Source organism: Huiozyma naganishii, chromosome 3, assembly GCF_000348985.1.
Source record: "Huiozyma naganishii CBS 8797 chromosome 3, complete genome".
In the NCBI taxonomy this organism is placed as follows: domain Eukaryota; kingdom Fungi; phylum Ascomycota; class Saccharomycetes; order Saccharomycetales; family Saccharomycetaceae; genus Huiozyma; species Huiozyma naganishii.
In genome coordinates this window covers 1,152,313-1,177,844 of record NC_035924.1, presented here as the reverse complement: position 1 = coordinate 1,177,844, position 25,532 = coordinate 1,152,313, and the positions used below count along the sequence as shown (strand labels likewise).

General features: G+C 48.8%; 12 protein-coding genes across 12 annotated transcripts; 6 read left to right on the top strand and 6 right to left on the bottom strand.

Moving 5' to 3' along the window:
• Window positions 1–89: 89 nt before the first annotated feature.
• Window positions 90–1,034, bottom strand: STP1 (Stp1p; the record flags this gene model as incomplete). Its single annotated transcript, XM_022607339.1, has 1 exon — window positions 90–1,034. One exon carries the CDS (start codon window positions 1,032–1,034, stop codon window positions 90–92), a length of 945 nt encoding a protein of 314 aa, XP_022463946.1.
• A 394-nt stretch (window positions 1,035–1,428) lies between these two features.
• Window positions 1,429–5,184, top strand: VPS8 (CORVET complex membrane-binding subunit VPS8; the record flags this gene model as incomplete). The annotated part of the gene is made up of 1 exon (XM_022607338.1): window positions 1,429–5,184. One exon carries the CDS (start codon window positions 1,429–1,431, stop codon window positions 5,182–5,184), a length of 3,756 nt encoding a protein of 1,251 aa, XP_022463945.1.
• Window positions 5,185–5,249: 65 nt separating this feature from the next.
• On the bottom strand, window positions 5,250–8,804 carry TFC3 (transcription factor TFIIIC subunit TFC3; the record flags this gene model as incomplete). The annotated part of the gene is made up of 1 exon (XM_022607337.1): window positions 5,250–8,804. One exon carries the CDS (start codon window positions 8,802–8,804, stop codon window positions 5,250–5,252), a length of 3,555 nt encoding a protein of 1,184 aa, XP_022463944.1.
• Window positions 8,805–8,993: 189 nt separating this feature from the next.
• Window positions 8,994–9,986, top strand: GLO1 (lactoylglutathione lyase GLO1; the record flags this gene model as incomplete). The annotated part of the gene is made up of 1 exon (XM_022607336.1): window positions 8,994–9,986. One exon carries the CDS (start codon window positions 8,994–8,996, stop codon window positions 9,984–9,986), a length of 993 nt encoding a protein of 330 aa, XP_022463943.1.
• A 181-nt stretch (window positions 9,987–10,167) lies between these two features.
• On the top strand, window positions 10,168–13,074 carry KNAG0C05980 (uncharacterized protein; the record flags this gene model as incomplete). The annotated part of the gene is made up of 1 exon (XM_022607335.1): window positions 10,168–13,074. The coding sequence occupies one exon, from the start codon at window positions 10,168–10,170 to the stop codon at window positions 13,072–13,074; it is 2,907 nt and encodes a 968-aa protein (XP_022463942.1).
• Window positions 13,075–13,383: 309 nt separating this feature from the next.
• Window positions 13,384–13,638, top strand: TMA10 (Tma10p; the record flags this gene model as incomplete). Its single annotated transcript, XM_022607334.1, has 1 exon — window positions 13,384–13,638. One exon carries the CDS (start codon window positions 13,384–13,386, stop codon window positions 13,636–13,638), a length of 255 nt encoding a protein of 84 aa, XP_022463941.1.
• A 65-nt stretch (window positions 13,639–13,703) lies between these two features.
• On the bottom strand, window positions 13,704–14,369 carry KNAG0C05960 (uncharacterized protein; the record flags this gene model as incomplete). Its single annotated transcript, XM_022607333.1, has 1 exon — window positions 13,704–14,369. The coding sequence occupies one exon, from the start codon at window positions 14,367–14,369 to the stop codon at window positions 13,704–13,706; it is 666 nt and encodes a 221-aa protein (XP_022463940.1).
• Window positions 14,370–14,938: 569 nt separating this feature from the next.
• RPL38 (60S ribosomal protein eL38) lies at window positions 14,939–15,175 on the top strand (the record flags this gene model as incomplete). Its single annotated transcript, XM_022607332.1, has 1 exon — window positions 14,939–15,175. One exon carries the CDS (start codon window positions 14,939–14,941, stop codon window positions 15,173–15,175), a length of 237 nt encoding a protein of 78 aa, XP_022463939.1.
• Window positions 15,176–15,455: 280 nt separating this feature from the next.
• Window positions 15,456–16,880, bottom strand: PEX30 (peroxisome biogenesis protein; the record flags this gene model as incomplete). The annotated part of the gene is made up of 1 exon (XM_022607331.1): window positions 15,456–16,880. One exon carries the CDS (start codon window positions 16,878–16,880, stop codon window positions 15,456–15,458), a length of 1,425 nt encoding a protein of 474 aa, XP_022463938.1.
• Window positions 16,881–17,067: 187 nt separating this feature from the next.
• Window positions 17,068–17,955, top strand: CWC24 (U2-type spliceosomal complex subunit CWC24; the record flags this gene model as incomplete). Its single annotated transcript, XM_022607330.1, has 1 exon — window positions 17,068–17,955. The coding sequence occupies one exon, from the start codon at window positions 17,068–17,070 to the stop codon at window positions 17,953–17,955; it is 888 nt and encodes a 295-aa protein (XP_022463937.1).
• A 97-nt stretch (window positions 17,956–18,052) lies between these two features.
• On the bottom strand, window positions 18,053–19,852 carry KNAG0C05920 (amino acid permease; the record flags this gene model as incomplete). Its single annotated transcript, XM_022607328.1, has 1 exon — window positions 18,053–19,852. One exon carries the CDS (start codon window positions 19,850–19,852, stop codon window positions 18,053–18,055), a length of 1,800 nt encoding a protein of 599 aa, XP_022463936.1.
• A 1,183-nt stretch (window positions 19,853–21,035) lies between these two features.
• On the bottom strand, window positions 21,036–25,325 carry MMS22 (Mms22p; the record flags this gene model as incomplete). Its single annotated transcript, XM_022607327.1, has 1 exon — window positions 21,036–25,325. The coding sequence occupies one exon, from the start codon at window positions 25,323–25,325 to the stop codon at window positions 21,036–21,038; it is 4,290 nt and encodes a 1,429-aa protein (XP_022463935.1).
• Window positions 25,326–25,532: the final 207 nt, after the last annotated feature.

The following is a 25,532-nucleotide window of genomic DNA, read 5'->3' as shown; positions in this document are numbered from 1 at the left end:
AAATTCGCAAAACTTCAACGTTTCTTGAAAAATCGCGAATCTCGTACAGAGTGACTATTATTACTAGTGGGACCCCGGCTTCCTGCGGATTACGTACTGCGGGGCATCGAGTCGTCGAGCCGTTGGTCGCCCAGGAGCTGCCAGAGGCCCGCGTGCGGTGCTGCTGGGTCCGCGTCGTCGTGCTGCGCGGTGAAGTGGTCGAAGTCGAAGACGCTGAGGTCGAGTCCCGGCGCTGCTGGCGGCGGCGGCGGGGGGGTCGTTGCGCGCGGGGGAGTCCTCGCCTCGCCAGTGTAGTTCTCTGCGGCCATGATGATCTTGTCTCTGCCGTACTGGGATAGAATATTAGCCGTGTTGGTGCTGTGGGCCACGATGGCCATGGCCTCGAGGGCTTCTTTGTTGAGGAGCACTGCGGGCTCGACGACACTTTGCACCGTGGAGATGAACCGGGCGTGGCCCGTCGAGGTCTTGACGACGCGGAGGCGGCCAGAGGACCGTGCGCTGCGCTGCGCCCGGATGTAGTCCGCCGGGAGCCCCTGGCACGCGCCACTCTCGATGTGTTGCTCCACCCACTCGTGTAGGCTCTCTGTATACTCTCCGCAAGCGGTGCAGTGCCCACCGGAACGGTTCCGGTCCGAGGGCCGCACTCCGGGCGGGTACAGCACGTGCTTCACCTTCAAGTGTGTCTTGTACGTGTCCCGCCGGCTGAACCCGCCAGAAGGGTGGCATTGCAAGTCCCGCGGCTGCCCACGCTGGAAGAAGGGGCATCGGAAAGCCTTCTCGATCGCGTGCTTCTTGATGTGCCGGGTCAAGTACCCGCGCATCCGGAACCGCGCATCACAGTAGTGGCACACAAATGGCTCCATCGCCGACGAAGACGAGGGCCGTGCTGGCCCCGCCGCCCACTCCTCATCAATCACACCAGCGCTCTTCCCAGCAGCATCTGTGCTGCAGAACTCCTCGCCCTGGCCGGGAAAACGCACGGCTGTCTCCTCCTCGGCCGCCGCGTCGTTCAGATCGTACTCAAACTTAAACATTGCTGTCTGCCGGCGTGTATTTCACTCTCTCACTCTCTCTGCAGTGCCAATCCTCGACCGCCCTGCCGGAAGAATAACATCTATCTCACAGTTCATGTAGTGCACCGCTGACGATCGATCGAGAAATTGTTCAAAAAAAAAATACCTTTTTTGAGAAACGCCACCGCAGCCGAGTTTCGAACGGCGGATTTTGAGTTTTTCCGGAAAATTTCAAAAAAACGGCTTTGAGCGAAATTCGAACGGGCGACGGTTTAGTTTTTCCGAGATTTCTCGAGGGTTTTTCCGAAGGGTGGTCTGGAACAATTCCGCAGCTTTTGAGGTCAGCTCTTCTCGAAGTTACCATGAGCGATGGCTGGTCCGTTGCTGGCGGTGGTTTAACGGTGGGTTTCCCTTGATGAAGCTACTGTGGTTGGATTGCGAATGCTCTATGGCGAGTTTTTTGCAGTGGCGGTCGTTTGAAGAGCACGAGTCTGGTGGTGACCGTGACCGTGTTGCTGATGTTGCAGTCAGGGCCGAGCGGGTGCTGGGCCCGGAGAGTTTGGTCAATTGGGTCTCGCTGAGCCACGTTTACTCGCTGGTCGGTGCGTACGGCGGCCCCTGTGCGGTGCTCCCGGCTAGATCGTACTTCGTGCTGGGGACGGTCAAGGGCCAGTTGCTAATATTCACGTACCAGGAGTTTCTGCAGAGCGTGCTTGTCCCGCGTGTCGCAGCAGACCATGCGGAGACTCCCCTGAGGTCTAAAGTGACCCACCTGGTGATGTCGCAGGATGGTACTCATATAGCAGCAGGTTACGAGTCCGGGGACATCTTTCTATGGAATTTGAACGCGGGGGCCCGAACCGCAGTACAGAACACAATCGACCCACTCGACGCTATACTCCACGTGACAGATCATGTTGGGAGGTCTCTGTGCATGGTCAGTTTCCTAGAGGGGAGACATACTGGGCTGGTCGTCGCAGACGTTTTGGGGAATGTCGTCTTCCACAACGGTCACAGGACAGGGCTGTGGAACCTGACGTACAGCTCCAAAAGACTGATGCATATCCCGCCAGACGAAGTAATCCTCTCCGCGGAGGCGTCACCGGACGGTAACACGCTGGCATTGCTCTCCAATAGCAAGTTTGCCCTTTTGCAAGTGGCTCCGAAATTGAAAGTTTTGTATGAGGAGCCCCTCCAGTCGAAACTGACCGTGACCGCATCTGTACCTCAAAGTTGTCTCAACTGGGACGGATTCAACGTCACATACAGTATTGGGAAACGCATCGTCGTGTACCTCAACATCCTGGGGAGAAACACGACAAAACTGACGTCATCGTTTGACGAACTAATCCTGGGCCTCTACTGGATGGCCAGCGGATTAGTTGGAGTCCTGACAGTGTCGCACCAATTCCTCGTTGTGTGCCCCGCTGAAGATTTCAAAATCGCACTCAACATCGACCTCTTGGTCCATGACCTGATCGTGCCCCCAAACAAGCATTTCCAGTGGTATGACAACAAGATGTACCTCCTGACAAATTACTGCTTCAAGGTCGGGAACTTCGTCTCATGGTCGACACCCATACTCAGAAACGTTCAACGCGGGCAGTACATTGACGCGCTGGAATTACTCGACCAGTTCGCGCAACAATATTTCCCCTTGGCGCCACTCCTTAGCTTAGAAGAGGACTTGTCCCAAAGGAGAAGACAACTGCGGGAACCCTTCCAAAACCTCACGTTTGCCGCTTTGAAGTTTTTACTCAACAACAACAAGGTTGAATCCGTCGAGGACTTACTGAACCTGGCGCTCACTTTGCAAGCGAAGTGGTTCCCGGAAGAGTCCAGGGAGACAATCTTCCAGTTCTTGGACCTTACCTGGGAGACCATCCTGCAACAGGAAAAGGCAACGAGAGAACCCATGCAAGCTGTGTTCTTGAAAAGCGTCCAGTCACTGGTATCCCAGGGCGCCATCAGTTACATCCCTCCCAATATATTCCAAGCAGTCATCAACAGGTTTCCCGATTCACTGGAAATGTTTATCTTCACTCTCGACCACAGAAGTTGGGACCACGATTTCTTGGTCCGCAAATGCCAAGCTAGGGAAGATTTTGACTCGTTGATATACATATGGAACGTTTCGTTCCACGATTATCTAACCCCACTTTTGGAGGGACTCGTTTGGATACGTGAGGGTCGAACGAGGGGCAGCATAGTGTACGGCGATGTGAAAAATGAGCAGCCCATGTTCCTTTTCAAGTACTTGGCATTTATTTACAGAGGGGAACAGTTCCCCCTGGAGAAACCTATAGGGAGCGCTGCGGATGTAAAGTCAATTGAACTGCAGATATCGTACGTCCTCTTCAACGGTGTAGGAATTGAATGGCCACCCGGGAATGGGGACAGACTGAAAACAAGAAAGATGAGTGATGATGAACCACCGTTCCCTTACTTCAACCTACTACTGGACTTCGATTGCACCAAATTTCTGGCTCTACTGAATGAGATAATGGAGAACTCGTTCTTCGATGACGAGGAACAGGAGGAGCAAAACTTGGCCGCTCCTGAAAACGACAGTGTCCATGAATTGCGAGTTAACCGCCAATACATAATGGACATCCTACTAGACGTTTTGAAAACTAGCGGCGATGGCCATGGTTCTAAAAAAATTTATATCTCGATATTCTTATCCCACAGCACAGTGAAGTATCCCCAGTACATTCGAATGGGGAAACGAGATTTAGAGTTGATATTGTCGGTACTTTGTGATGCTCAATTTAACGCCGTGGATCTGGAATCCATCAAATTGGACGCTGAAATTGCCATTGAAAATATTCTGACCATCTACAACCCTCAGGATACAGACGTTTTTGCCCTAAAATTAAGGGAGAAGAAATTCAACAAGCCGCTGTTCTATCTCTACTCTAAGAATGGGAAATATGCGGAGCTACTGAGTATGTATTTTGACGAGAGTCTTGCCGATACAGGTGCATTGAAACCCTTCTCAGAGACATTAAAATTAATACAAAAAAACATATTGCCCCATTCTCCAGAAGCGCTCATGATAATTGAAGTTCTCAAAAGCAACTTCCCAAACATTTTATTACACAAGTTACTCACCCCGAAAGAAATAGTACTCGCATCGCAAGAATTTGATCCGAACTTGCACGGTTGTATCACAAATTCCAAAATCCCAGACGAAGTAAAGTTGGCATATTTGCATGAACTGTATGCCAGTACCGACGCACCAAGTGCCACAGTCGCTAACGAATTGTCGTTGAAAAAACTGTACATTGATTTGTCGTGCAGATTCAAGACCGGTCCTGCTCTTACTGAATGGTTGAAGACTTTGAACTTCAAAAACGTGGATACTAATGATATAGTTGAAGCACTGTCTAAATCGAAAGGGAACGAGGAAGCTTTGGCTGTTGTGTTTGAAAAGTTACACGATTACGTTGAGGTGGTAAACTGTACCAACAATTATATCAAAGGTTGGTTCAAAGGTTACGAGTCTGTTGACCTTCTGGCCAGATTTTTGGATTTCGGAATGGACTCTGCAGTCTTGGCAGGTGCGGAGAGATCGCATTGTTGGGTGGCTCTGCTTACATGTCTGATAAAGCAGTTTGAACTAACAGATGCAGATCCGGCAAAGAGAGATGCTTGTAAGAAGATGCTGAGGAGGGCTTTCTTGAGAATTGCCGTCTCAGAAAGTGACAGTGAAAAGGGATTTTCCGACGTTTTGGCAGGTGTACTTGAACATCAAGAAGTCATTCTGATGAAGGCCAACGATTTGAAGGAAGTGCTTCTGGAAGTATATGTCACGTACCATTTAGAGGAAGAAGTCTCTAATCTGTTTTTGAAAATAGTCGAAGAATCCTCGGTGGATATCGTTGAGGAGTACGAGAAAAAACTGTGCCAAGGATGGTCAATCCACAGTGACGAATGCGATGTATGCGGCAAGAAACTATGGGGTGTTGGTTTGGACAAAGTCTACTTCCAACTGTGGGCAGCCAGTAGAAGAAAGGAAACTTTGCCGGAAGGTCTCTTGGTGGATGGGAGGTTGCTGGTTTTCAAATGCAACCATGCATTCCACGTTAAATGCCTGAAGAACTTGGGCCAAAAGGACACGTTCGTGTGCTTGACATGTAATAATATTAGGAGTAATGATACAATTTGAGGAGATATATTGTGTTTAGTTATGTATACTAACGGATTCTTCTTAAGATGGCAACAGTCTTTTTATCAGGCCAAAACTTTGTACCACTTATATGTGACGGCATACCCACCAAATGGGAGCTCATACAACATCTGCCTTGAAGTGAGCCAATCACATATATCTTCTATCTCTTTGGGGGACAAAAAGTGGTAGCACGTCTCTAAAAGCTTTTCCACTGTGATACCGGGTTGGAAAAGCGTCTCGTTGATTATGAAACAGCACAGGTTCTTCCATATACTTTCTCGCAGGGCACCCTGTGAGTCTATCCATAGCCTTGAAAACGGTTTGTTCAGCGGCACAGGGACTGATACAGGGGTTGAAAAGAATTCCTCATTTCTGTCCTTGGCCGTGAAGATAAGCGGTGGGGTTAGCGCACTAATCTCGAACCTCCTACTGGTGTAGTTAAAGCGGTAGTTTTTCCTTTCCATGGGAATAACGTTCAGATCGACTTTTTGGCGTTTGATCATATCTATCAGATTCCAGGCGGCAATGTCCTTGATTTCCTCATTGACTATAACACCATTCCCTAATTTAACCAACTCTTCAAACCTTTCGCAGTAAATGGCTGCTTCTTCGAATGGACGGAAATCCCCCTTCGTTTCGAAGAACTGTTTCACCACATCTGTGGAGGCTAACTTGGAACCTTTGAGGTAGATTTGTTTCTCCTTCGCCATATCCATAAAAACCTTGTCCAAATCCTCTTTCGAGACGTCTTTCAAGATATCGACTTCGTCCCTACCCGTGTCAGCTTTATCCAAAAGGACAGATCGAATGGTTGTTCTGACCTTATTCTCCAAGTCCAATCTTTCTTGCTCAATCTTGAGAAGGCTGTGTAATGGGTACGTGTACGCTTGTTTCAAAAGGTTTGTCTCTCTTTGAATCATGGATGACATGGCCAATCCCATTTGTGAGTTAGTTTGGTGGTTCTTGATTAATGTGTGCCTTTTCTTGTTCTCGTTGTAGTTCTTGTACAGCGAAATTGGTTTATTCTCTTTAACCATTTCGTGGTTGATCCAAAATCTCAGGAGAACGGGCAAATCCAGCTGTTCGACGTTTTCCAACGTGACGACTCCGTTCTGGATCCCTGAAACTAAAATTTTACGCCATTTCTCAACACGCGCCTTCCACCCAATGTGTCCCATTCTTACTCTTCTCGTGGTCCATTGCTTTTTGATGTTTTCCACTGAATTCTTCGGGAAGATCTTGCTGATTGCATCCCAGTTGGTTTCTTTCTTGATACTCTTTGTGATCACAACAGCCTTAATGAGTGCCTGAATACCAGTCTTCTTGTTCAGATGGAACACCATACCTTCCTCTTCATCTGATTCGTTTTTGATTGGTTGCGAGTTGCCATAGCTGTCCAGAGTCTGCCCGATGCTGCTTCCAGCCTCCATCTTAATCTTCCCTGGCTTTTTCGCTAATTTCTCGACCGTCTCCATGGCCCTTGCGGCCTTCTCTTCCAGTTTCTTCTTCCCTCTTACGGCTCTCTCCAGTTTGGCTGCCTCCCTAGCAACCTTATTTTTGGTCACTGGTTGGTTCTTAGACTGGAAATTTTTGATTCTTCTAGCCGCTTTCGACTCCCCATTGAACCGGTTCTCTGCCTGTTGATCAAAGAAATAAACATCTGTTTTCTGTACTACGTCGCTAAATTCTGTCTTCTTTGAGTCCTTGTCTCTACGAAGTTCATTTTGGATCGCCTCTTCACTTAACTCGGGCAAGAAAATGAACCGTTTCCTTGCGATAGGGTCCACTCGCAGCAGCAACATGTTGCTTTTCACCATCAGTTCAATGTCATTCTTCACGGTTTTCTTGTCCAGTATCGTCGTGGAGCCCATATGTTTGGAGACGTCTTCAAAGAATTGTTCCCTCACAAACGTCAGACCTCCAGATTTTTTCAGTATGTCCAGGATGGCACGCTGTCTCTTTAGTGATCTAAGCGAGTTCCCCGAGAACCCACCAATGGTGATCTGAGACACCGTTGAAGGTGCTGCAGTGGGTGTAGTCGCTGGAACTGGTTGTGTTTCCTGTAATGCAGTTGCATCTGTAGGGACGTCCGCCGAGGGTGACTCCTGTGATTTTTTCTTCTTGGCTTGAGGGCTGGCAGCACGCGGTTCTACACCAGCGGCTCTTTTCTTCGGGTGTTTCCTCTTCAGCCGGTTGAAATTCAGCTCGTTGGCTATGGGGTCACCGTTCCAGAAAAAGACCTCGTTGCCCGCGGAGTCTGTGCCGAACCTGACCGAGTTGTTCAAGTGGACAAAATGCTGTGCATTTAATTTGTCCAGTGGGTTCTTCTGTACTGTCAGTGGTTTGAGTGTACCAATCTCAGCGTCAACCTGCTGCCCTGAGAACTTTTGGAAGTTATCTTCTGTGAATACTCTAAAGAACTTCTTCTTCCCCTCGAAATCGTAGATTTTGACGAGGTTGAACCCAGAAGAGGCCAGTTTCTGCTTCCCTACGGGTTCCAAATAGTATTCTGCACTCTTGGAGAATGATCTCTGGAAGTCCTTCCCGCATACGTACCTAGTCGCGTCTATTGTCGTGATCCCGTCCTGCCCAGACCTCCGTGCAAGCTCGTAAACTTGGTGCTGCGCCGGATAGAACCTGTTCATGAACATTGTATCGTTTCTCGGCGTGCCCTCCACGGCCTCTGTGTCCTGCAGGATGAGGTCTTTGTCTCTGAGGAGGCTGGTTGCGTTTTTAGTGTCGAGTCCCTCGTACGCATCCTCGTCCTCCTGTACCGCGTGGTCGTCGTCAGATGAGGAGGAGTACTCGTCGTTATCAGGGCCCGAGGCCGTCGCTTGGTCGTAGTCTCTGACGTACTGCACACACCTAACTTTGATCTCCGGATTCTTGGGCGAGATCACGAAGATCTTCTTCAAGTACCCGCCCTCTGCGAGCAGCGATACGGCAGAAATAAACGCCTTGGAGAGTCTCCTATCCGCGTCAAACTTGAGTTCGCGTTTAAGGTCGCTAGTCTGGCGAATACCGTTCTTCGAGTTCTTCACCACTTGCACGATCGTGCCCAAGTGGTCCTTGATCGTGACGTACTTTGTACCCCCCTCGGGCTCAACCCCGGCGGAGGCGAACTGTCTCAATACAAACCGCTTGACGACGTGGCCCTTGTACAGGAGCGTGGACCCTGAAATCAGGGCGTCCAGTTTCTTGAGCCGGCCCGTGATACTCCGCGAGTCCTGGCCCGTGATTTCAGACATCTCCATCGTGTTGATCCCCTTCTCTCTAGATGCAGCAACCGCCTTGAGCAACTCAAACGCAGAGTTCGGCACGTTGGACTCTCTCTTGTTGTACCCTGTAAGCACAGTCCACAGCATATCCTCCGTGAGCCTTAGGGAAAACTTGCTGCCGCCATCGGCTTGTCCTGTTTGTTCCACGATCTCCCCATGGGGGTCCACCAACTCAATCCCCTCGCTTGCCACACAACACTGCAGCAGAAACGCTCTCACGGACTCCGCGGGCTCGACACCTAGCAACCCCCACAGTTCGTCCAACCCAAGCTGGCCCCTGCTGTATGCTAGCTGCGTGCACACTTTGCTCACCGTCTCATCAGGGTAGAAGCTCGTCATTGCACACACACCGTACGGCCCTGATGCGAGTGCCAGACCTGAGACACCATCGCCTTCATCATCAACAACCGTCTGTCGCTCTTCGTCAGTATATCAACATTTTGAATATATTTAAAGAGAATGCGACGTCGAACAGGTTGAAGGGGTGGCCAACTACTTGACCACAGCGCTGTGACATCTACGGATTCAATGGCTGGTGATACAGGGTACGATACTGTTGTGGAGAGTGCTGCCGTTCGCGGCTCTGTGGTGAACACGCACACGTGTTTGCGGGTCAAGGACCCGAAGGTTTCGTTGGCCTTCTACGAGAAGCAGTTCGGGATGCGGTTGCTGAAGCAAGTGGACGTTGCGGAGTCTCGGTTCAGTCTGTACTTTTTGTCCTTTGAGAAGGAGTTCCCCCATGCTGAGAATGGGTCCCTGAAAGTGTTTGCTACGCAAGGGGTGCTCGAGTTGACGCACAACTGGGGCACGGAGGACGACGCCTCGTTCAAGGTGAACAACGGGAACGGTGAGGAGAACCGTGGGTTTGGGCATGTGTGCTTCACTACAAGGGATATCGCGCAGGCGTGTGTTACGCTGGAGGCCCGCGGCGTATCCTTCAAGAAGCGGATGTCCGACGGGAGACAGAAGGATATTGCGTTTGTGCTCGACCCGGACGGGTACTGGATCGAGCTTGTGCAGTACCCTACCGTGGGTACCCCCAGTGGTCAAGCGGATGACTTGGGTTACAAGTTCAACCACACGATGGTTCGTGTGAAGGACGCCCGCAAGTCTGTCGCGTTCTACACGAACGTTCTTGGGATGCAATTGCTCGAGAAGTCCGTTCACGAGAACGCCAAGTTCACGTTGTACTTCCTTGGGTACCCGGCAGATTCTGAGTCCCGGGAAGCTACGGGTGATCGCCGTGCAAGAGAGGGTCTACTCGAATTGACACACAATTGGGGCACGGAGGACGACGCAGAGTTCCGGTACCACAACGGGAACGACGCTCCACAGGGGTACGGCCACATCTGCATCAGTTGCAAGGACCCGGAGGCCTTCTGCAATGAGGTGGAGCAGAAGTACGGCGACAAGATCGCGTGGGCACCCAAGTTCAACCAGGGCAAGATGAAGAACATCGCGTTCTTGAAGGACCCGGACGGGTACTCCGTCGAAGTGACACCTCAGACGCTATTTATTTAAACTCTACGTAACCGTTGTGTACGCGCAGTGTGCCATCACTTCCCCTTCTTTGTCGTCAAGGACATCGCGCTGTTGATGATCAAATTTGGTGCAAGAAGATGAACGACAAGACACAGCTCTTACACTTGGAGGACAGCATAAGCACACCTTCCCCCCCCCCCCCACAGGTACACCAACGCTGATGGATGGGAGTAGCAGTGTGAGAAAGTGGGCGGATGGTGTGCAGAAGCCCGCTCACCGGAGGCGCAAGACGGTGCTGGCTTGCACGAACTGCCGGCGGAGGAAGATCAAGTGTACTGGGAAATGGCCATGTTCCAACTGCGAGGCGTACAGCTGTGTCTGCGAGTACGTCGACAAGGCTGCGCAGGTGAAGTTTGCCGGTGGGAGCGGAAACAGTGTTGGGACCGTCGCTGTATCGTCCGAGTCACCGTCGTTGCCCACAGCAACCGCGGCGACGACCACGACACCTACTATATCAACGCTGGTGAACGAGGTGGAGTTGACGAGCCCGCCCCTTGCAGGCCCGACCACTGCGGTGGTAAGTCCTTCTCCAAACGGTCTCTACGAGGGCGATATCGAGGACGACGAGCGGTACGCTGCTCTGTCGGAGGCGCTCGCTCAGTTGAAGGCCGTGAGGCCCAAGAACTCTGTGATCGAGGCGTTGGTCCAGGAGACTCAGGGGAAGCTGGACGAGCTTGCCGATTCCTGGCAGCCACGAGTGAACTTGCAGTCGTTCCGCGGGGACAAGTCTCTCGAGACCGCGCTGATGAAGAACAAGTACAGGGACAAGTTGCACTTGACGCGGTTTGCGTCGCTGACGACTAGTGAGATGGATTTCCCCGGGGCGAAGGCGGCACCGAGGAACGGCCGTGGGTTCGATACTTGCACGCCCACGAACACGACGCTGATGAACAACATCTTCAACCAGCAACAGTCTTTCTTGTCCCGGTTGCCCCTCGTGGATGACATCTTTGGGCTGTACTCCCCCGTGGAGACCTTCTCACTGCGGGGGCTTGGATTGCTCGTGCAGCGGTTTGCCCTTGAACCTTCGAGTGGTAGTAACGGTGGCAGCAGCTGTGGGGACGGGATGCGCGAGAAAGTGAAGGCCACAGTGTACATCCTGCTGCGGTTCTTTGACATCTGCTGCTTGCACTTGAACGAGGGTGTTGTGTCGATTGCAGACCCGTTGGAGAACTACCTTCGTAGCAGGGAACCTGGGTACAGGGCCAGTCCGCGGTGGTCGAGCCCGCACAGTTCTTTGAACGACAGGGACCTTGTGTTGCTGCTGATTGGGATGTTCCCGCAGCCGCTGACGGAGCAATTGACCGGTGTGACGAGGCAGCGGTTTGAGTCTCTCGTGTCTGAGGGCCAGGACTTGGAGATGTTCCGCACGTTGCTGCAGATGTACGACAAGCACCGTGTTGCCTTTGAGCAATTGATCACGAGCATGACTTTGGGGGACGGTGAGACGCTGTCGATGCGGCCCCTGAACGATTTCTGTGCGCTACAGGACTTGCTTCTGACGCTTTGTTACAGTTACTACAATGCTACGTTGTATCATTTGGATGAGTACAACTCGTTGGAGTACTTGGAGTTGCTGTTACAGTTCCTGGACCACGTGAAGTGGCTGGACCAAGCGTACGCTTACGAGAAAGTGCTTGCCGTGGCCGTGGACTGTGCATTGAAACTTGGTCTGTCCCGGTGGGAGTACTACGTCGGGCTCGACGAGACGAACGCTGAGAGGCGGCGTGTTCTTTGGTGGAGGTTGTACTGTCACGAGAAGACGTACACTTTCCGATGCGGGGCGTTATCTGTGATCGACGACAGGAAGGTCAATTGTCTGTTGCCTCGGGTGTTCCGGTCACTACGGTTGGTGCAGTTCGCACCTGGGGGTTCCCATGGTTCCGTGGACCGGTCTCTACTGGATTCGTTGACCAGTGAGGAACTCCGTTTCTACGGGGAGTGTAGTATGTCGCACGTACTGAGTGGGTACTACGAGTCAGTGTTGTACAACGAGCGGTACACTGCCATTGACAACAGTGCGAAACCTCAACATATCCGTAAACGGTACCTGTCTGAGGTGAGTGTCTCCCTCGGGGCCACTAGTGACCAATTGCAAGCTATCCAGCGTGACACTGGGCGGCTGCTGGACCGGTCCTCGAGTGGGTACGACGACATGTACGCTATCATTTGCCACTACCACGTGGCACTACTGCACCGGTCCACGATCAATCTAATGAGCCGTTTGGAGGTCCCCCAGGGGACTGCAGCTCTACGTGGCAGTATCCGTCAGATATACCGCGAGTGGCGTGTATGTACACAAGTGGTGCTTGACTGCCCTACAGGGTACAGTATGTGGCGAACGTTCCATTACTACACGATGTTGCTACTGATGGTGTGTCCGCAGACACTGACCCCTGAGTCACAACTGACGATGGGGGACGTTGTGTCCGTGTTGCGGATCTTCTGGCGGATCGTTCAGATGACGCGGCAGTACGTGGACCCCATGGGGCTCCGTGAGACGGGGTTCCCCGCGAACGACGCGATCTGCCGTTCGGAGACCTTCAAAGATTTTGGCCGGTCGTTCTCGATCTTCTCTATTCTGATTCGACTTATTTTACTGGATAAGTTACAGAAGAACAGCTGGACGGAGGCGGATCTGCACGCGGCGGTACGGCAAGAACAAGAACAACCGCCAGGCGCTGGGCCCCCCGGCGGGGCGTGCACCGCAGACGACCTGTGCAAGCTGGTCGATATGTTTCTGGACCACGGTTCGTACCTGTTCAGTTTCATCTTGGCCCGCCAGTGGCCAGCAGCGAGAGCCCGCCGCCCGCCGCTGGGGGTTCCGGCAGCAGCCCCCGCAGCAGCCCCGCCCGCGCCGCCCGCGCCGCCCGCGCCCACGAAGCCCCTGCCCGCCACCCGCTGGCGCAGTGGCCAGCCACACTGGCCGGCCCCCGCCGCTCCCTCTGCCCCAGCCCCGGCCCCCGCCCACGCCGGCCCGCCCGCCCACGCGCAGGCGGCGGACTTCCTCGCCGCGGAGAACTACAGCCTGGGCTCCCTCGAGGATTCGTCTCGAACACGAACCTGAACGACCTGTTCCGGACGCTGTGGTCCGAGAACCTCTCCGACGCGGTGTGACCCCCGCCGGGGGAATAAGCCCCGGAGACCGCGCCCGCACCCCGCACCCCGCACCCGCCGCGCCGCCCCCCGTTNTGCTAGCCGCCCGTCGCCCCCCCCTGCTTTTACGACGCCCCCCGTCTTCTCGCCGATATATAAAGGGGAGGAAGACGGGATCGGGAACTGGGACCTGTGTCTTTCTGCTTCCGTTGTTGCAACACACCAGCAACAGTATATATAAGCACATTACACACACTACACACACACACACACACACACAATGACTAGAACTAACAAATGGACCGTTAGAGAGAAGACCGCGGACGCGAAGTACTTCACGCGGACTGGGAACTTCGGGGAGTCCCCCAACAACGTGAAGAAGGAAGGGTCCGGGAAGGGCAACTGGGGGAAACCCGGTGACGAGATCAACGATCTGATTGACGAGGGGGAGATCGGGCCCATCTTCAACAAGCAGAGGAGAGGGTCCAACAGCGTCAAGAACGAGAGACGGCTCTCTGACGCGCAGAGGAACTGACCCGCCGCATTAACGATTTTATGAACTCTTTATATCACCTTATATACGCACAAACACACTTGTTTTCACAGAGGGTACGGACGTTGATGGACGGGTGGTGCTCGTGAGCGGACGCGCGCTGCGGGCGGTGCAGACGGCGGCGGGCCCCGCATCGGTACACTCTCGTCGTCTCTACTTGGAGGTCGCCACTGCTGCTGCTGTTGTTGTTGTTGCTGTAGGGCACGCTTCGAAACGAAGTTGTACACCAGTGCTGCGTTCCGTGTCGACGCGGCATGTAGCCAGGCAAACAGGGCCCCCAACACAGGAACGAGCGAAATGGTCAGATCAACACCGATGTTCGCGTGCATCTTCAATTTCAACTCCTCATCGAGTCTGAATTTACGGTCCGCCTCATTGATTAGTCGTTTGTGTACAGCATACATGAGCACGGGCCCTACAAGTGGTAACAACGCAAGCAACGGTGCCCATCCAATGGTCTCCGTCCAGCAACAGCAACCGCACAGGGACCGGTCGTGTAGCCAGGCACGGTTCTGCAATGATTTCCAAGCACGTCGGTCAGCTTTGGTGAACAGGTTGTCGGGGAGCCTTCTACGAACACGTTTCCCACTGGGTAACTTCTCGTAGAAGGGGTCCCGCGTCGGTTGGAAGTGTGTCCCTGCGAACTCTGTCGCTTTGTCCTGTAGGATCCCCTCGCCGATATTCTCCAGTGTACTCCTCACAAAACCTGACATTGGCTACACCGCGTGGTGGTGGGCCCTGAATCATCGTTACTGGTAAGTTATGTTTTGTTCGTTGTTTTAATTTTTGGGAAGTTTATTCAAAGGAGTCCGGTAACTGCAAGGGGCAGAGGGCAGAGCAGTAAACCAAAGAGGTGCAGCAGAGCAATGGAGTGCAGTAGAGCAATGAAGTGCAGTACAGTGTTTGGTCGTCCAAGTAGCCAGAGTGCAGCTCCCAATCGGGAAATCACGTATTGGGACATCGCTTCCCCGATTAGGAAAGACCCAGACAAATCGGGAAAGTTCACTTTTGTGACTGCGAAACCCGCAAAACCCAAACATTTTTTATTTTTTTGAGAGAAATGTTTTTTGCAGCTTTCCCTTTTGGGAAATTTTTGGTAGACCCGCCTCTCGAGAGCGACGCAATTTTCTGTTTCTCTCAATTTTTGAAATATTTCAGTATTGCGCGCCAGATGGTAAGGTGAGGTGCCCTTTAGTAGGCCCTTTTTGTATGTGCTTTGTGTGTTTACCGCACTCTCTTTCTCCCAGTCGACCAACCCCGCACACAAGTTCGACAAATAATAATGGCCAGAGAAATCACCGACATCAAGCAATTCCTAGAATTGACCAGAAGAGCCGACGTCAAGACCGCTACCGTCAAGATCAACAAGAAGTTGAACAAGAACGGCAAGCAGTTCAGACAGACCAAGTTCAAGGTCAGAGGCTCCAAGACCCTGTACACTTTGATTGTCAACGACGCCGGGAAGGCCAAGAAGCTTGTCCAGTCTTTACCTCCAACTTTGAAAGTCAACAAGTTATAAGAAAAGAAACCGCATTGAATAAATTCAAAATAAAATAGATGAGCAGAATATCAGAGCTCTCTTTTTTTATTGAAGCACAAGGATACGATGAGGGGATAACATTAGCAGAGGGACCAACCCTCTCACATAACACTATATAACAACCAATAATATTTTTTTTTTTGAAAAGCGAAGAGCAGTATTAAATGAGATTTGGCATTTGATACATACGTAGAATTTGTACATTTTGCCCTGTTTCTGTTTAATGAGTATATCAAACTTATTTACCACCGCCAGGGAGTCACGAGCTGCCTCGGCGGTTATGCACCTCACTCAGATTCTCAATAGCAAAATTGTCAGGGGTGTCCACGGTGCCCACGGTATCCCCAGTCCCGATCGTCTCAACCTCTTCATCTTGTACCTCATCGGCCTCACCTGCGGTTATCTTCTCCGGCGACTGTGGTAATGAGGTAGTCTCGTCAGGAGCAATCTTCACAAGCTCTGCAGTACGCACCCACCGCCTTCTCCGCGTGTACTTGGAGAACGTAGGTTCCACAGAAGGTTTTTTCCACGAATTATCGTAGTATACGTACCCTTCGTCGTCGCCCGGGTTCGCAGTGGTCTTGGCGCTTGTTGGATCCACGGGGATCGCACCATCGTTAGTCAAATCCAAACGCCACGTCTTGTCGATCCACCGCCATTCAAACACACCTTCGTTCTTCTCGTCACTCGGCAGCTGGAAGTTCTCAGGGGATGGAGCTTCGTTCAGAAACTCGTCCGTCCAGGGGGTCCGCTCGTAACTCAGCATGCTCGACTTCCATCCGATCCCGATCCAGTGCCGTTGGTTCTCGAACAGCACGTACGTAAACTTGATAGACTTGCCTGACCCCCCACCAGTCGGGTCACTGTGTGAACCAGCATGGTCATCCAACAAGGTCTTGTTGATCTTCTTCTGCACGCTGTTGAATAGGTTCGACGTCACATCCCTGTTGATCCCACCAAGGTTTAGCCCAGTAAGGTAGTATACAAGCAGACGCACGGATTTAAACTTCCACAGCAGCCGGCGAGTTACTTTGGACCACGGCGAGTGGTACGTCAGCAGGAAGAGCCCACCCAGAAGCAGGTACATCGTCGGCGGGACAACGAAAGCCGTGATCAGCAGGTGCACGGGCGACAGCAGAACCATCGTCAAGAGTAGACGTTCCACGTTCTCCATGCTCAGATTGTTGAGCGGGGACAACAGTAGGTCAAACTTGAAGGAAACCCGCTCCATCACGGCGATGATATCTTCTAAGCTCGCGTGCGAGTACACGCTCCCCTCGATAAACTTATCCAGCTTCGAGTACAGCAACAGCAAACTCACAATGACGACGTGCCCGACGTATTTTGTCAGTTGCTCAAGGTACAGCACCACGCTGATGTATACAAGCACAGCAAGAACACTCGTCCAGATATTAGACCCGGTCCAGGTCACCACACTCAACAACTCATCGCACACGATCAAATAAGGGTACAGCGTCACAAGCGTCTTCGACACCGTGGGGGGCGTAGAAGACAGTAGTGGCGACCCATCCAGCACGTCGCCAGCATCCCCGTCATCAGTATCGGGGGACTTTTCCGCCAACCCCCTCAGGAACACTTTGGTCGTGTTCCCTCCAATCCGAGGCCGCAAAGTGTCCGCAAACGCCGCCCTCACAGCGTGATCCTTGCCGTAACCTTCGCTCATCTATAGCTCCAGTTCAACTACCTTTGGCACCTATGCTCACCCAGTCTTACAGTGCCTAGAAAACTCACTTGTCAGATGCAACCCTTGGCAATCAATACCACTGTCCCTCACACCGGTCGTCGCAATGGGAGTCAAGGTTCGAGATATTTGAATATTATATTTCATCCGCAAAATTATCGAAGATGCGATGAGCTTTGGACTCGGTTGGTCCCATATTCGCTGTAGGAGGCCGTGCGACATGTTCAAGAAGCGGAGTAACCTTTTTCTGAGTGGCGGGAAGAGGAAACGTGCACCAGTAACGGAGTCTCCCGAAACAGGGAGCGATTCTGATGCCACAGAGGGCGATTCCGTGCAGAAGGTGCCGTTCAAGAGACGGCATATTATCGCGGGGGCGGTGGCCGGTGAGAGTGCAGCATCTCGGCGTGTGGCCTCAACCGTGACGGGATTGGGAGAGACCAGTAGAGGCGGTGATGACGGCACTGTGCTTGAGGGCCGCTCCGAGGATGACTCCGCGGATGACGAATCGGTCGTAGACAAAACTTTGACCAGTTTTGTGAAGCAGAACCAATCGCAGAAGAGTCAGCACCAGATTAAGCAGGCGGCAAACCTGAAGAACACCATATTGGTGGACTATCAGCCAGACATTTGCAAAGACTTCAAACAGACAGGGTACTGTGGGTACGGCGATAGTTGCAAGTTCCTGCATTCCAGGGACGATTTCAAAGCTGGATGGAAGCTGAACCAGGATTGGAAGATTGAAGACACGGAAGATAATGATGAGGCATCTGAGGGGACTTTGAGGGGCCGGAAACACTTGGACCTCGAGAAAATACCATTCAAATGTGTCATTTGCAAACAGGATTACAAGTCCCCTATAGTGACAAACTGTGAGCATTACTTTTGCAGGGAATGCTTCTTTAAAAGGACGCACACGGATTCAAAGTGCTTTATATGCGGTAAAGAAACCAACGGATCAGCAAAGATAGCTGCAGGTCTTAAAGATTTGATAACAAAGAAGAACAAAGAAACTGACAAGACAGAGTTTAATGAGGCGCAAACGGCAACATCTTCTTGAGGGCACTTTAAACTTCAAACTGCATACTTGATAAGGGCGTTCATTAGGAAGTTCGGAGAGGGGAAGCTTCTAAATTACTGTACAGATATAAGTACACCTATGCTAAGGTTTGCCAGACTTTAGTCCAGAAAGTTTTGGGAGAGTCATCTTCCCAGCGAATGTCCTCGATGTCCTTCCGATCACTATCCAGATCAATGTCTTCTACTTTCCAAAATATTCTGCACTTCTTCATCGCTTGGAAAACCCCCCATATGATCACAAAGAGGAGCAAAGAGATATACGATGCCACGAAATCGGATACATTGAACCTGGGAGCAAACGCAGTAAACCCTTGGATTAGGATAATTAAGATGATAAATGCGGTGGCGTAGTAAGCTAGCCAGGGCATGAAGATAGCTTTGAAGGGAAGGCTATTCCTTGAAATGCCTCTATATTCTAATGCTTTCATGAACCGAATGTGGGATAACGAAATCAGCAGCCAAGCGAAAAAACCGGCAATTGCCACAATACTCAGTAACCAGTTGAACACTTTATCGCCGTCGGTGGTAAGCTCTAAGAAAGCTAAACTGCCAAACAATGAAGTAAATAACACGGCAACAAAGGGCACACCGGTTTTTGTGGTGCGCGTGAAAAACTGCGGGGCAAGGTTACTGTGAGCCAACCCAAACAGAATTCTAGACCCGACGTAAACGTTTGAATTTCCAGCAGATATAATAGTAATCAAAATCACACCATTGAAAATACTAGGCAAGAGAGAAACACCAGAATTTTGTATTGCAATGATAAACGGGGACGATGAGACGAAGGATGTTGCACTCGTCAGTTTCGGATCGTTAAATGGAACCAGCATCCCGATAAAGAAAAGCGACCCCACATAGAAGAACAAAATACGCAAAATTACCTTCTTGATCGCTTTTGGTACGGCCTTCCTTGGATTGGCTGCCTCGCCGGCCGTTATACCAACCAATTCTGTGCCCTGGTATGTAAACGCGGCGTTGATTAGAGAAGACACCCAACCCAAAAACCTTGCCTCACTTTGGTCCTCGGCTATGATACCTGGTCCCCATGCTCCGGGATCTCTCCAGTACCGAAACCCAAAAGGTCCGTGGGGTCCAGCCCCACTAGTGATACAAAGACAGAATATGAGAAAACCAACAAGCGACAGTACTTTTAAAAAGGCAATCCAAAACTCTATCTCACCGTAATATTTCACGGGAAACATATTTGAGAGTGTCAGTAAAAACCAAAATATGACAATCCACGCTGCCAATGGAACCGCAGTTGTCCAAAATTGGATGACTTTCCCGAGAACACTTAGTTCTACAGCAAAAGTCATCGCCCATGAAAACCAATACATGTAACCATTTGCAGCTCCGAAGGCTGGCGAAAGAAACCTGTGCGAGAATACAGTGAATGATGATGTGACCGGGATAAAGGTCACCATCTCACCCAGAGATTGTGTGACGGAAAAAATGATCGTTCCGACAAATATATAGGCGATCAGCGCTCCAACTGGACCTGCATTTCTGAGCGGTTTGGCGATACCCATAAACAGCCCCGTGCCAATTGTCCCACCCAATGCAATCATGGCGATGTGCCTTGGTTTCAACGCTCTTTTAACACTCCTATGTTTGACATGCTCTTCAGTGCACAACGTACCGGTGTTGGTGGCACTTTGCAAGCAGTCTGGTATTAACTCTGAACCAGTCGGGGATGTGCTTTGGCTTGCTGCTTCGGATGCATTGGTTGATTTCAACTCAAAGCTGGCAACAGATGTAGCAGTAGTAATGTTTGTATCATTCGGTAGCACATCAGAACTACCCGCTTCCTCTCTCAAAATATTGCGTTCTTTAAGCTCTTTCTGAGGACATGGTTTGAAGATTTTCGGAAAAGCCATTGACAGTGTGGTATTTGTATTTCTGCGTTTCTGATGTGTCGAATTTGAGAGTGTGTAGTACGTGTTAAGGCACTGGAATGTTTCGATTCAGTAGAAGTACTCTGAAATTTTGAGGAGTTTTAGGTTGCCAATTGGTTCCACAGCAGCTCCTTCTTAGTGGTTAAGGGCTTCTGCCAGTCAGGTTAGGATTCTTGATATTTGGCGATGATATATGTAAATATTGCTTCGTTATTTCCCTTAAATTTAAAAAATGGCCCTAAGTTGAAGGAAAATCACAAAAACGTTAACAGGAAATAAGTAAAAGCTAAAGTACGTTGTATTTTAATAATGTGTATAAAGGCAGTCTTAAAAGCTTGTTTACGCCATATATGTAGTATACGAATCAAGTCGACTGTACCTGCTTGTATAAGTGGGTTTTTTATTCGTTCTTCCTTTTTGATTCCGGAATCCAGAGATAGTCTTGAAAGATGTCCGCGCAGATACCCTAAGTTTTATATACCTTACTAATTATGTGGTCATCTGCATGTCTCGAGGATTCTCCTCACAATCGGACTTAAAACAGTACTGTATTTCACCTTGGTGTCTTTTAACTATACGTTGACAATATTTGGGGAGAATTGGAACAAGAGAGTGTCAAATGCTTCATTTAAGACAGGTGATTTATGAGGTGTTGACATTTCAGTGGGTGCAACGGGGAAAAGCTGACTCGAAGCACACTGAGAACCCCTTGCCATTTTCCATTTACTACTCTCGTAATACGTAAAGCATTTTTGGGTCAAGGTGTACTAGAAAAAGTTTCAGAGCTCTTCATTTTCCCTGGAGTGTTGCACAAAGGCAGAAAGAAAATGCAAAGTTGACTACTGTCTTCTCGAAACGTAATCCTTCAGAGAATATCTTTATTTAGGGAAGCTTCAATTGGGAAGAAATTATCTTTCACTTCCGGTACGAAGAACCAAAGATTGAAAACGAGTTTTCTCTTTAAAGCAAAGAGAATAGAAACCAATATAACAATGACATGACGCAAAGGTTGGGCGTGCTTGACCTTCTTGTTGGTGGAAATGCTACCCGTGACGTATAATGCAACGTAGGTTCAAAGAGACAAGTTGTGCAAGATTACTCTTATATTGTACACAACCTGCACAATAATTGTAAAGGAATGTTATTAAATATGTACCAGAAGTGGTTAACAATCTATAAATATATTTGTAAATTTTGAAACTTTATCCATCAATTTCAGTGTCAATTTTCTGTTGCTTTCTTCCAGAGGATATTTTGAAACATGATCCAGATTCTTCAACAAAATATCTTCTATGGTGGAGCTTATCTCCTCTTGGAGCTCATCAATAACTGTATCCACAGTCGGCTTTCTATATTGATCCAAAAAGATTTTGGAATACTCAACCAGGTGTTTATTTTCGGAGAAACCTGAGGAAGCACATAGCATTCGGTATTGGAAAATTAAGCATTCCTCCATGGCCTTCAGACCTGTGTCTGGATAATCTGGAATCCTCCAATAATAACAAATAAACCGATGTATCTTAAAAAGACTCGCTAGCTGTTCCTCATTCAATTGATAGGACTTGAGACCATTACCCACATTTATCGCAGTCAAGTATACGCTCACAAAATATAATTTTGCCCGAGACATAGCTTCGCTATCCGTTGACTTTTGACAATGCCCCAGTATCAAGTAGAAAAAGATTTCATAAAGGTCTCGTATACCAGAAGAGTCAACAAGTGACACTAACAGACTTACAACAGCATTCACATCGCCAACTGATATAAAGACCTGTTCAAAATAACTCACTTTTTCTCGGGTGCTTTCTAGAGAATTCACATGCTCCCTAAAGCCGTTTAGATCTTTATCCATTTCTGAAATTCCAAACTCATTCTGTAAATAGATGAATTGCTCGCTTTTCTTCAAAATGTCGAATAAGTGCTTGTTCAAAAACTTGATCAATGAGAGCATATCAGCTTGTGAGAAAATTGCGTTTCTAAATTGTAATTCAGTCTTACTGAATAGAAGTAAAACTAGATCCTCGTAGCCTGATGTTTCTAAAACCTTATAAATCCTTTTCAAAATGGGTAGCGGGTTACTTTTTACTTCATTTCGACATGTCTCAAACATCAATCCACATTCCCTCCTCAGCAGTTGTTCCACAAATTTGTAAAATGTCTCTGCATTTTCATCGAAAAGTTGGTTTACTAATAATCGAAACATGCTTTCTTTAATGTTGATATAGCAGTCTTCATCACAGGCGCCCAGAAGTTTGCTATAAAAGTAAAACTTTACCTCATCGACTTTATCCAATCCGTTGTACATAGACAGTAGCCACCAACTGAAAACATTCTTCTCTACTAAGAAAGAGCAGATTGTCCAATAATCATCAACCCATTGGACAGATGTTTGCGCTTTTTGCTTAACGGTTTGGAAAAGGGAACTTTGAACCCACTCGGTGCCTAGAGTGTCTAGGTTGTTTAGGAATATTTTAGAAAGGCACTTGCTAGCCTGAAATTGGTCCTCTTCACCCAACATGGAAATGAAGCATTTATGAAGCTCTTTCAAAAAATCATTATTTTTGTTTCCCGCCAAATGTAACGTAAGACTTATCTTTTGTAGAAAGCCAAACCATATGCTTGTCACAGTGGGATTGCCTCTCACAAGTCCTGTATAGACCAGGGGTAGCACCTTTGCTTTGAAATGAAAGTTCTTCTCAATATTATTTAAAAACAGTGAGATCGTTGTTTCCAAAATGGATTTCACAGTTCTCTCCAAAAAGGATGTTGGCCAGCCTCCCACTACATTATCAGAAATTATCTGTGTCACCATAATATCAAATCTCCGTTCAAAGTTTAATCGTGATTTCGAGGCTAAAACCACCAGGATGCTGAATCTATTCACTATTACTGAAATAGGATTGTTCTTTGAAATTTCGCCAAGTGGTGTTATTCGTTCCATAAACGATGCAGATAGATCTTTATTTTTTAACAGCACCAAATATTTAGCAAATACGGTGCAAACAACGGGCAGCTCAGCGTGTGATTTTGAGGGGATGCTGTCAAGTGATTGTTCTTCGTGGAAATCCGCATACCGTCTTTTTTTAAAGATTTGATCAAATTTCAAAATTAGTGCGTCGTCGATTTCCCAACGCAGCACCTGTGAGCAATATTTCACAAACTTCATACCCCATACCATATCATCATATTTTTGCGACAGTCTCATCACACTCCACCTAGAGACATTCGAGGGATAAGTCTTGACAAGCGACAGACATATCCGAGGGCTGAAAGTTTGTTTTTCTAGAAAATCCCACAATTTATCAGCACCTCCTAGCTCTCCAACAACAATCTGCAACGTACGATAGCATCTTCTCAGAAGATCTCTATCGCCCCTTAGAACCGTTTTATAACATATGGAAAGAAATCGGTAAAACGATGTAACGTGGTCAAATATTGTCACCTCCATCGATGACCGCAGGGAAGCTGTCACTGTGCTATATCTTGAAATCTCTAACAGGATCAATAAGAGTACAGCAATAACGTAAAAGTGAATTGGTTTCGCCTTATCACGGAGCTGGTTAACTTTGGCTCGAAACTCGCTGTGAAACTTTTCTATTATTTCACGTAGCACCGAAATATCAAGTAGAAACATGAATTGAGAAAGCGATTCACACATATCTTTTAGTTCGTTATCAGTGGCACCTCGTTCTATAATAAAACTAAATACTCTTTCCAATTCAGGGCCAATATCATTTCGGTTCAAACGGGAAAGAGTGAAAACCTTATCAAGAAGTTTAATAGTGATGGTATCTGGGGGATCAAACTTTGTTTTATCCACAATTTTTTTAAGAATAACCATACCCTCAGGTTCTAATAGCGGTTCATCCATTGCTCGGTCCAATTCAGATGCTTCACGTGTTATCTTTCGAGAAGTGGCCCCAAATCTTTCGCCGAGAGCTTCAACAACAGTATTATAAGTACGGGTGTTTCGATTAGAGGCGTACTGTGTTGGTTTCCTACTTTTGCTTTTGCTCTTTTCAAAAATTCCGGTGTCTGCCCTCACAAGCTCTACAACGGGCGTTGTTGCGGGCCCTTCTGCAGGGCGGAATATTCTTTTTCGGTATATCTGTACTGCCTTGGCTGGTGTGTTACGAGAGGCATATTGTGTACTCCGTCGAGCCTTTGAACCAAACAGCTTTCCCTTCACAGCTTTAGTTATTTTTGACAAACGGCGATCCTGTCTGTTAGCATTTGTTTTTGGATGAGTTGAATTGTTCTTTTTAGTCCTGTCCAACATGTAGTCGATTAATCCCCGGTTTTCTTCTGGTGCAGAACCTAACCTCTCCAAAACATTAACCTCTTCATCCGAACTTGGATACAACTGTGTCCTGCCCTGGTATTTTTGCTCTGCGTCAAAGTTATTAAAGTTTGACTTGTGAGGAGGGGAGTATTTATTTCGCGATGCATCGTTGTTTTTGATTCCAGTTTCTGTTTCCCCGAGCACCACTAAATCCGAGTTGGCGGAATTCCCGGAGAGGTAGCCTTCGTTATACCTTTCTTTGAAATAATCATTGGCTTTCTCAGCCTCGTTCTCCATTATTTTATTCTTTTCAAAAAGCCCCACATTATACACGAAATTATCCAAGTCCTTAGTTTCATCGTCTGCAACAATCATTTCGTTCATTAGCGAATGATCTTGTGGGTTAATGATGTGCCTCTTCTTTTTCGTACCAATACCCTTCTTGGAGGAAGGTAAATGGTGGATGTTCCGTGCCTTTATCGTGCTACCACTTTTCATGGACAATTCCTTTTGCCATGCCATCTTTGGCAAAATGCCTTTGTACCCCCGCTTCACGCTAATCTTCCTCCCCCGAAAAATAATCTCATCGTCATTCTCAGATGTATCATTTAATTGAGCGGACTCATCGATGTCATCTTCACTATCCACACCTACTGCTAGATTTGGCGTAAAGTCCCCGTGTTCATTTGATCCGTCGTGCTCTTCATCGATCAACGAGCTATCCATGGAGTAACTGTCATCAGTATAGTAATCATTAGCAGAATACTGTCTTAGCGGCTCAGTTCGAGGCAGTTCAACTTGGTTCGATACTGAGTCGAATGCACTGACATCAAATCCTTCCAATAATTGCTTGTGTTTTATCCTGTCCAAACTATAGGGAAGTTTCTGAATTGCTGTCCGCTTTCTCAACGACCATCTTAATCGCGAGCCAGCCTCGATCGGGTCAGCACTAACGTCCTGATCGATATCCATGTTATCCGGGGTCACCTCATCCTCTGATACGTGTCTGTCTTCTGTAGTGGATATGTTGCCTCCCACATCGCTGAACAGTACAGCAGGCTCACCGCCACTAGTGTGCTCAAGTTCCCAGCTGAAGTCATGTATAACAGTCTCGTGCTCGTCATCTGTTTGGGAATCCGGTGCTGTCAACTCCCAAACATTTTCCCAGTCCATTGGTTTCAAAACGTATGGATGATGGACCTTTCAGACCATAGAGTAGTTCCCAAACACTGTGTTTTGCCAAGGTTTCGAAATTGTTCACGTAATGCCTCTTCGCCATCTTTTCGAATCTTCTGTTTCTCTCTGTGAAAAATTCGTGAAATTTAACGGGAATTTCGTCGGCGTTTCAACGTAAACATCAATTGCAAATGGGCGAGGAAC